At 49.4% G+C, this 10,245-nt stretch overlaps 1 protein-coding gene across 1 annotated transcript in view; it reads left to right on the top strand.

The window, feature by feature from the left end:
* Nucleotides 1-9,901, top strand: part of pyroxd1 (pyridine nucleotide-disulphide oxidoreductase domain 1) — an 11,002-nt gene extending 1,101 nt beyond the window's left edge. Inside the window, exons 3-13 of the mRNA XM_060038696.1 lie at nt 281-400; nt 874-1,002; nt 1,247-1,320; nt 1,711-1,931; nt 2,444-2,541; nt 3,835-3,928; nt 4,063-4,175; nt 6,121-6,243; nt 7,035-7,172; nt 9,184-9,273; nt 9,643-9,901. Of these exons, the coding sequence (XP_059894679.1) occupies nt 281-400; nt 874-1,002; nt 1,247-1,320; nt 1,711-1,931; nt 2,444-2,541; nt 3,835-3,928; nt 4,063-4,175; nt 6,121-6,243; nt 7,035-7,172; nt 9,184-9,273; nt 9,643-9,801 (1,359 nt within the window). The 3' untranslated portion in view covers nt 9,802-9,901. The remainder of the gene's footprint in view (nt 1-280; nt 401-873; nt 1,003-1,246; nt 1,321-1,710; nt 1,932-2,443; nt 2,542-3,834; nt 3,929-4,062; nt 4,176-6,120; nt 6,244-7,034; nt 7,173-9,183; nt 9,274-9,642) is intronic.
* The last annotated feature ends 344 nt before the right edge of the window (nt 9,902-10,245 follow it).

Genomic DNA, 10,245 nt, shown 5'->3' with positions numbered 1-10,245 from the left:
ACGTACAGTGTCTTCCTGATACTATGATTCCAAGCTACTCTGCACTCTATCCTGTGTTGTTTTTGCACCTAATTGTGCAGCACTAAATCAACCTTTTATTGTTTATTTTAACTAAAAAATTTTGTATTTCAAACAAGAAATGTATTTATGTATGAATAGTTGATCATGTTGCTGACCTGTACTGCTCTCATGGTTAGAGGTTGTGTACCCTGATATTAAACCGACTGAATGAGGGGCAGACTGACTCTGAATGTCCGCTCACTAATCGTCTCCACCTCAGGTGTCTCAGACCTTGGAGGAGTTTGACGTGGAGGAGCGTCCGCCCAGTGTGCTGCAGGAGAAGTATCCCAACGTCACGGTGATCCAGTCGGCCGTCAGAAGCCTCCAGGCCGACCAGCATGTGAGCTGAAGCCCTCCTACACACACCAGTACCTACATCGGTTCCTACACACCTTCCTAATGAAGACGCACCTTTAGAAGTGGTTCTGTTGCCGTAATATTCCGTCAGAGACGGACTAACACCATGTAGGCTTCTGTTTTGGGAGAGATACCGACATGAAGTCAGGACATTAATGATGACGGAACTAAACACAGGAAAGACGAGAAGGGATTGACCCTTTCAAGATTCGTTTTAGGATAATAAATCGAAATGGGAATTTCAATTAAAGTTCAAGTTTGCGTTGCAGGAAGTCGTTGGCAAACTCTTCCTTAATTTCTGTGACAACATGACTGATTCTTCCTCGTCGTGCCGGACGAGCCAACAGCAGACTCATAAATAAAGTATAATATAATATATAGATTCTGTCCTGGTCATGTACTACAGACCACTACTTGTCCTGGCCATCATGCTCTGTATGTCTGTCCTCTCTGCAGACCTTGCAGACGGAGGACGGACGCTCGGTGGGCTACGAGAAGCTGTGTATCTGCAGCGGCGCCCGACCCAAACTGCTGACCCAGGACCAGCCCTACGTGCTGGGGGTCCGCGACACCGACAGTGTTCAGGTAGGTCTCCTTCGTAACCCCCCCCCCAGACCGCTGGAGCCGAGAGCTCCACTACTGATAGTCTTTTAGGTAGTCATATTCCTGGAGCGTTCCAGGCATGGAAGGTCACCTCACTGGCTCTATAAAGACCCACAGAACCACTAGTATTCAGCTGCAGGGGCAGTTACATCCCTGAAGACCACAGTCCGCGCCGTTGGCTTTTTCGAAGACGTCCGGCACATTGACAACGTTTGTGTGTTTGCAGGAGTTTCAGAAGCGGTTGTCCAGCGCCAAGAGGATCGTCGTCGTTGGAAACGGAGGTATTGCCCTGGAGTTGGTGTAAGTGGACTCAAAATATTTGTTCCAACTTTAATTTACCATGGGTGATTCGACAGGGACTGCAGTAACCAGTGTATGACGATAGATGGTGCTGTTTGTTTCAAGGCATTTATTTTACATGTTTAGTTGAACATGGAAAGGAAAAACGGGCACAGCTGAGAACTGTTATTGATTATTGATTAGCAAAGGGCATAAATGATGATAAGGTAAAATGTTTGGATTAAAACGGGTGTAATGATATATGATTCCGGAAGAAATTCAAAAACCTTCTACTGCATCGCGACTCGAGCTCTGGTCTGTACCAGTGTTCCTGATCCGTCTGAGGTACACAGTGTCAGACACGCAGCGTTCAGACACGGGGGAGGCTGTAACGGCCTGGTGGTGTTTCAGGTTTGAGGTGCGGGGCTGCGAGGTGGTCTGGGCCGTGAAGGACAAGGCCATCGGGAACACATTCTTCGACGCGGGCGCCGCCCAGTTCCTCATCCCGTCGCTGGAGGCCCAGCGGCCGCCCCGGGACGCGGTCTGCAAGAGGGCCCGCTACACCACGGAGCAGGGCCCTGAGGGGGGCTCTGACGGGGGCCCGGAGGGGGGCCTCCACACCTTCACCGCAGGTCCGTACCACACGGGGAACCCCACCACTCTCAGGGGTCACCTGCAGCTCGTGGAGGAGTTCACCTGTAGCTCGTTAAGGAGTTCACCTGTAGCTCGTTAAGGAGTTCACCTGTAGCTCGTTAAGGAGTTCACCTGTTGCTCGTTAAGGAGTTCCCCTGTTGCTCATTAAGGAGTTAACCTGTTGCTCGTTAAAGAGCAGGTAGGGGAGTGATTCACCTGCAGCTCGTTAAGGAGCGGCTAGGGGCGGGGCCAAATGGCTGTAGTATGCCTACAGGCAGGCTGGGAATCAAAACCACAACCTTTGTTAGAACAAAGACGTCTTCCAACCTTAGAGGAGGGCTTGGTTGACGATACAGTGTCCATAAATTTAAAGTAAAATAAATCAGAAAGAGTAGAACAGCTGCTTCACCAGTAGAGGGCAGCACACACCGCAGAGACCTAACAGAACCCGGGGTTAAAGTTCAACGTCAGAGTCACACTATTGTGTGTGTGTGTGTGTCTCTTTAACCAGGTGGGGACCGGCGTAGACCCGGTTCTGGTTCTACTGGCGCTGGCAGTGCTTTGGGTCCAGACTGGCATGAAGGGTTCCTGCTGAGAGGAGCGGAGGAGGTGAGACGCCAGGCTCAACCCTGTTAACACTCCTGATCCTCTTCTGTCCAAACCAGGTCAGCTGGAAGCATGGAATTAGGATTCTTACACATGCGCAGGCACGCACGCACTCGCACGCGAGTTTGGCAACATGTGTATTTGATGTGTGCGTTTAAAAAAAGAACCCTCAACATACTAATCAATGCCATTTTGTCTGCTACTGAAACAAGAAGTTTAGAGAAAACTGGAGTGAAATCCCACAGTTTGTGAACACTCCGATCCGCTCCGATATGCAGATAGTGTTGTTTTTGGGACTTTGAAGTGCCTGTTACGACACCACAACCAAGGGACACCAGCGACTAGGTGTGTGTTCGCACGTGTAGAGCTGACTGTGGCGTCCGAAAGAGGGCTAGGCTCCACGGACGCCTGTGGTCTAACCTCATGGTTCTGTGTGGACGGTGAAGCTCCGTCCGTGCAGTTTGATGGTGCAGGGGTTCAGCGAATGCTCGAATGCTTATGCACAACGAAGTATCACAAGGTTGCTGTGGGTCGTAACCATGGCGATAACACGCCCCCCTCCTTCCGAGAACTGTGTGTGTGTGTGTGCGTTTGCGTGCGTGCGTGCGTGCGTGCGTGCGTGCGTGCGTGCGTGCGTGCGTGCGTGCGTGCGTGCGTGCGTGCGTGCGTGCGTGCGTGCGTGTGTGTGTGTGTGTGTTCAGATCAGTCGAAGATGGATGCCACAGGAGTAAGTGCAACCTTTTGTCGTCATGTGTAACCTGAGCTCATGCTAATTTAATGCACACACTCACAGCCCAGGACACCCAGCAGAACGGGTTTCACCGAGGAGCAGGTCACAGGGGTCCGCAGACAGCGTCCCTTGGGCCCCCCCCCATGGCAGTAGCTTATTTTTGCAGCTCTTATTTTTGCGATCCAGGTCAAACTGTGATTCCTAAACAAAATCAAGTGTTTTGTCAACCAAAATAGACGTCACATCCTACAACTACACGTTTCATAAATGCATCAAACTATAGGCTGCTGGTTATTTTATAAACAGTATAGCTACTGTAGAACTTTGTCTTCTGTTTTGTCCTCATCTTAGGGGTGGAATAGGTGTTATGGCTAGAGATAAATTGTATTTTGTGACCAGAAATGTCTCTTGATGGTGAAGGTCACAAATCCCTGGTGAAGGTCACAGACCCTGGTATAGGGCATTACTTTCCATTCATTCACACACAGACCCAGACCAGGCTGCCCCCTGCCCAGCGAGTGTTCAGTGTGTTTAACTCTTTCCTCCTCCTCCTCCTCTGTGGCCAGACCCCCCAGGGGGTCCGTGTGGAGTACGAGTGTGAGGTGCAGGAGATCTTCACCCCCTCAGACCCCCTGAGACCCCAGCCTGAGGCGGACTACGGTGAGACCCCCCCCCCCCCCGTTCTACCGCTTACTTACCATCACGTTCTTCTCATGATGGACGTGTGTGAATGTCCTGGTGCGATGAACATCAACACAGAGCCAAAGGTCAACTGATGGTGTCCCCCACTGTAGGGGCGTGGCCCGTCTACGTCCGGCTGACCAATGGGAGGACGGTGGGCTGTGACTTCATCGTCAGCGCGACTGGCGTCGTGCCAAACACGGATGCTTTCCTCCAGGGGAACAATGTAAGGAAACTTAGAAATACACAGTTAATCCACATGATGTACTTAATACGCAGTTAATCCACATGATGTACTTAATACGCAGTTAATCCACATGATGTACTTAATACACAGTTAATCCACATGATGTACTTAATACACAGTTAATCCACATGATGTACTTGATACGCAGTTAATCCACATGATGTACTTAATAAACAGTTAATCCACATGATGTACTTAATACACAGTTAATCCACATGATGTACTTGATACGCAGTTAATCCACATGATGTACTTAATACACAGTTAATCCACATGATGTACTTGATACGCAGTTAATCCACATGATGTACTTGATACGCAGTTAATCCACATGATGTACTTAATACACAGTTAATCCACATGATGTACTTAATACACAGTTAATCCACATGATGTACTTGATACACACAATAAATAAATGCATTAGTAGAAGGAGAAGGTTCCTACTCAATTAAAAGCTGTAAAGTTAGTGGGATATTGAATATGATTTGCTTTTGGATTACAGTTTTGAAAGACGATGGAGACAAAGAGCTGTGGGGTGGCCACCACTTCAGAGATCTTACTTATAGAAAATACAAACGCAGCCATTCCATAATGGGCGAAGTAACCACAAGCTTGTTTTTGTAGAATATGCTCATCCCCTTCCCCTTTGTCTTATATAAGACTCCCTGAAGCCCTGTAGTACACACAGTCACTCATGACCCGAGGATCTCGTGTCTCTGTACAATGTGTAAAAGGTGAGGGCCGTCTGTCTGAATCTGTGATGTTAATCTGTGATGGCTGCGTCTTAATATCCTAACATTTCTTAAATGTTGACTACGTTCGCGGTTTTGACCACCATTCACTTCTCCTTTAGACTCGGTTCCACTTAAGTCTGCATCACAAGGGTTTTGCATACATAGGTCATGTGATCCGTATGCCTCGTAAAGGGCGTGCCTGCGGTCATGTGACTTCAGCGGAGGGCCAGTACCGCTCTGATCAGCTGTTCCTTTAGTGCATTCTCTGTTGACGTGGAAACGCCACCATGCGCTTGCATGGTGAGCAAACAAACCCAGACCTGAGGAGCAGCATCAGACCTCCCCATAGGCTGGGAGTAGCATCAGACCTCCCCATTGGCTCAGACCTCCCCATTGGCTCAGACCTCCCCATTGGCTGCTTTAGCTGCAGATGGTTTAACCGGCTCATCCTTTCGAGCCGCGAGCCTTCCTAGTATGTGGTAGAATACCAAGTTATGTGCTGCTGTTATGTATCTGTGTAGTTGTACTTAATAGGGAAGATGAGCCATTGTGTTACCTGGAACACACACACACACACGCGCGCGCGCGCACGCACACACACACACACACACACACACACACACACACACACACACACACACACACACACACACACACACACACACACACACACACACACACACACACACACACACACACACACACACACACACACACAGGAACTGTGATTGTGTTTTTGCATGCGTGTATTTCATAACACAACCCTTTAGCAGATGCGTTTTCTCCCAACCAAGTTCATTTGTTTACCACGTGACCCCAATCCTCCAGCTCCGTGGTAAACAGGACACTGCTCTAGACTCTGTGTAGACTCGAGCTCCAGACATAGGCACATGTGGAGCTGTTAGCAGGGGAAAGGGGCTAGAGCAGTAGAGTGAGTGTAGAGCGTACTCATCGAAGGAGTCTCTCTTTGGGCCAAAGGGTCGTGAACAGGCCGCTGACCAATGAGGCCGGTGGACCACAGCTGACGCTAACGTGGTGACGTCACCGCCGCGTTGACATCACTCTAGGCTAATGCGGTGACATCGCCAACGCTGTGACATCGCTCACGACAGCGCGGTGACATCACTCACGCGGTGACTCACCAACATGGCGGTCTTACGGTTGTTGTTGATGTTCTTCTTCTTCAGTTCTCCCTGGCTGAGGACGGCGGGCTGCGGGTGGACGACCACATGATGACCTCGGAGCTCGACGTCTACGCGGCGGGCGACGTGTGCAGTGCATGCTGGGAGCCCAGTGCCCTGTGGCAGCAGGTGCGAGTGGTCGTCTAGTCAAATTATGTCACGGTTGCTGACCCCCGGTGGGGAGCCATAACCTCCGTGTCGTCGTTATATAACCCTGTATGCTTAAGCAAATACACCTGGAACCATTCGTCTGGTTCGGGTCCTCCCACCACGGGGAGCGGCACTCCGTGAAGACGGAGACGTCTGCAGAACCGCAGAACCCAGCAGCCAGATGGTCCTGAAGCTCTTCTGTGAACCATCGCTGTGTTCTGTCTGGATACATGCTGTATATTAGGGATACCAAATGTCTCTCAAACTAGTGTCTCTCAACTTGGGACACATCAGTTTGAGAGAAATGTGGCTATGTGTTTGTGAGGTGTATTCAGTGTCATATATGTATTGTGTATTTAGTGGCCTGGAGACTCTGCATTATACAGTTAACGATGTAAAGGCCTCACACTGAATACAGCTCTGTTCTTGTATCTGACACGCATCGCCATGCATTCAAACGTTGTTTAACAAGGGAACCAGGCTAATTAGGGGACAATACATTGAGTATAGTCTATTATTTGGCAGAAAATAATTACAATTTATATCGATATTAGGTTCGAGAGGATTAGGTTTAGATACTCGGTTAGAGATGGTTAGTTTATGTACTAGTTGAGAGATGGTTGCTAATGCTAACAAAAAAGTTGACTTTAACACATGATGCTAATGCTAACATACGTGTTAACTTTAACACATGGTGCTAATGCTAACATACATGTTAACTTTAACCCACTGGTGCTGGTGCTAACCCTACATGTGACCCTTGACCCCAGATGCGGCTGTGGACGCAGGCGCGTCAGATGGGCTGGTTCGCGGGCCGCTGCATGGCGGCGGACGTCCTGACCCAACCCATCGAGCTGGACTTCTGCTTCGAGCTCTTCGCCCACATCACCAAGTTCTTCAGCTACAAGGTACCGTCCTGTTCAGCGGCTCCTTCGATCTGGGCTACCTCCTGGGTGGGCGGAGCCAACGTCTCTAAACACACGCCCATATAGCGTTTGAATGTTGTGCTAAGCTAAGCTAGATGAAGTCATGAGTTGTAGCGTTGTCCCTCAACGAAACGTCCCTTCTCCTGAGTCATTATACCCAGAGTGAGGAGCATGAGCACGTGACTAGGAGAACAACGACGACAACCAGGAGAATAAATATGGGGTTTTGACGTAGAATTTGGCAAAGTAATAATTCTATCGGAAACGGATATCACCTCGATTAGAGGTCTCCCTTCCCGCCACTAAGCCTGCTGTAGGAGTGTGGGTGTGTATGATGGCTAGTTTGAGCAGCCTCACCTTTCTGAGTCAGGCCCCGTCCCACTCTCCCTAGCCCTAGATTTTAGCCCAAGCCTTAGAATTTGCGCGTCTCCGCGGAGGGGTGGGGCGTTCCAATACTTGGGGGGCAAGAGGGAGTGCTTATCTTCCCTTAAAATCCTCCCTTGGCAGCTAGCCCGCTCTGTACCTCACTTGCAGCTAAGGGCCTATCACGAATCAACAGGATATCTTGCAAACTCAGCAAGCAGCAATTTTTCCATGATTCTCAAAACAGTTATACATTATTGTAAATTATTTAACCACAGACTGGATTAAACTATACGATCTGAATGTGTAGGTCGTATTACTTTCGACACAAGGGTCCCATTTTTCAAACGTGAATGAAAACAGTAGTAGGCTTCCTCAATCGATGCTGATCTTGTGTCTCACTTCCCTCTTTGAGGGAAATGTACTGTGGAGGGAATTCTAAGCAAGTGTTCTCGTCAAGGGGAGAGGTCTTACTCTGAGGCCCGTTTGACCAGCCTCACCTGGCTGAGTCTGACCAGGTGAGACTGGTTTAAACCGCCTCCCCTGGGGCTGGGGGAGGCGGTTTAAACAGCACAACAGTCATGTGCTCATGCTCCTCGCCCTGGGGATAAGGACTCAGGAGAAGGTTCTGGCTGGTTTAAACAGCCTCACCTGGGTCTAGGGAGAGGCTGCACACCTGTTGCACATAGAGTAATCCCATGTTAACCCAGCCATGACCACAATCACTCAGACCTCCTACATGGCAGCATGGAGGCACCAGACCATGCATCATTACCTACAGACCTCCACAATAAACCGGCTGAAACACCACCAGCCTGCGTCCTTGTGTTTGGAGGAGCCCAGTAAAAGCAACCTAGTTGGCGTGTCGCATCGGACATTAGACCTATTTAACCGAAACCAATCATTCCCTCAGAAGCCCCGCCCTCTCTCCTGCCAGTAACCCACCTGGGGCGTGGCGTGGTCGGCCGGTGTGGGCAGGATTCAACACGTGGACTCGGTTGGCTTGTGTTCCATGTTGCTTGAAGCCTTCCTTAGGCTGCTAACTCTGTCCCCCAGGGAGACAAGAGGGACCGAATGAAATCCCCGCTCCGCTAAATGGCAAATCCATTTTTAAATACAGGATGTTGTATGTTTTAGCATCCGGTCCAAATCCGTGTGGATTGAGTGACTGGTTGGAGTCTGTCGCGCAATGACTCAAGTCGTCCTATCTCTTATGGGACTTAGTGTTCAGGGTTAGGTAGTATTATGTTAGTGTTGGTATTGGGGGGGGGGGGGGGGGGGGTAAGGTCGTGTTATGTTAGTGTTGGGGGTTAGGTAGTGTTAGGGTTCCCAACCCTGTCTCTCTAAGGTCGCGTTCACAAGGTGTTATCTAAGCCCACTTTCTGTCCTCTCTGCCATGTGCTTCGCTGCCGTGTGAAACGCGTTGAACCCAGGCTTGAACCTGGAGGCGCTACAGTACAGGGGGGGGGGTGGGGGTGGCTGCAGGGTGCCAGCCCCCTGACGTGGAGCCGGTCGGGCCTCCATCGTCTTACATAAGGCCTCTCCTCCAGAGGTCACCGACCTCGTCCCGGGCTTATTCCACGGATTCCTCTAGAACAACACTTGTTTGGCTCGTGTTTCCACGGACCAGGTGGTGATCCTGGGGAAGTTCAACGCCCAGGGACTGGGGGCCGACCACGAGCTGCTGGTGAGATGCACGAAGGGCCAGGAGTACGTGAAGGTGAGGCCTTGGTTTAGTGAGTGGTGTGTGGGCCTAAGAGGGCGCATGATGTTCAGTTGGATATTGGGATGCAAGCATGAGGGGGCATTAGTGTATTGTAAGAGGTTAGTGGGTTAGGTAGTGTGATGTTAGCGTTGAGGGTTAGGTAGTGTAACATTAGTGTTAGCATTAGGGAGGGTTGGTTAGGTAATGTTTGATTAGTGTTGAGGGTTAGGTAGTGTTACGTTCGTGTTAGTGAGGTTTGGTTAGTTATGGGCGTGGTCGGTTTGTGTTATGGCAAGGTTGGGATGGTGGGATTCAGTGTTTTCGAGGTGTTGTTAGGTTGTTATTGTTTACCAGTGAATGACCTCCTGGACCCCCCCCCCCCAGGTGGTGCTGAGGGGGGGTAAGATGGTGGGCGCCGTGCTGATAGGAGAGACGGACCTGGAGGAAACCTTTGAGAATCTGATCCTCAACCAGATGGACCTGACGCCCTACAAGGACGAGCTGCTGAACCCCAACATCGACATAGAGGACTACTTTGACTGACTGAGAACTTGAGTTTAATCTGTACAGCGACCGCCTTAAAGTAGAGACTTCAGGATGTGTACTGAACGCAGGAATTAAATAACTTATTTTTTATTCGTCATTTTGTTCTTATTTTTGGATGGTTGTCTCTTTGTTGGACCACGATGCAACACTGCTGTTGATGATAATTAATGGAGTCAAAGTAATGAATTCATAACTATTAAGAATCAAACCAAACCGTAAGTAGCAGACGTGATGTAGGAGTGATTAAGGACACGACTGTAGACGCCCTCAAACCGACTTGAATTTTTTTTACATTCAATAGAATACAATTAAACTAATTACAACTAAATGTAGTGTTATGTTTACTATATGTGCCTAAAGTAATGTCAAGCAGCGTATGATATTAAAAAGGAAGGTCAGTATTCCTCATGAAAATGTTGAACCGGAGGAGTGTCGTGAAGC

Source organism: Gadus macrocephalus, chromosome 19 (genome assembly GCF_031168955.1).
Source record: "Gadus macrocephalus chromosome 19, ASM3116895v1".
Lineage (NCBI taxonomy): Eukaryota > Metazoa > Chordata > Actinopteri > Gadiformes > Gadidae > Gadus > Gadus macrocephalus.
Note: the sequence above shows the minus strand (reverse complement) of the source record. Positions and strands in the feature narration are given on the sequence as shown.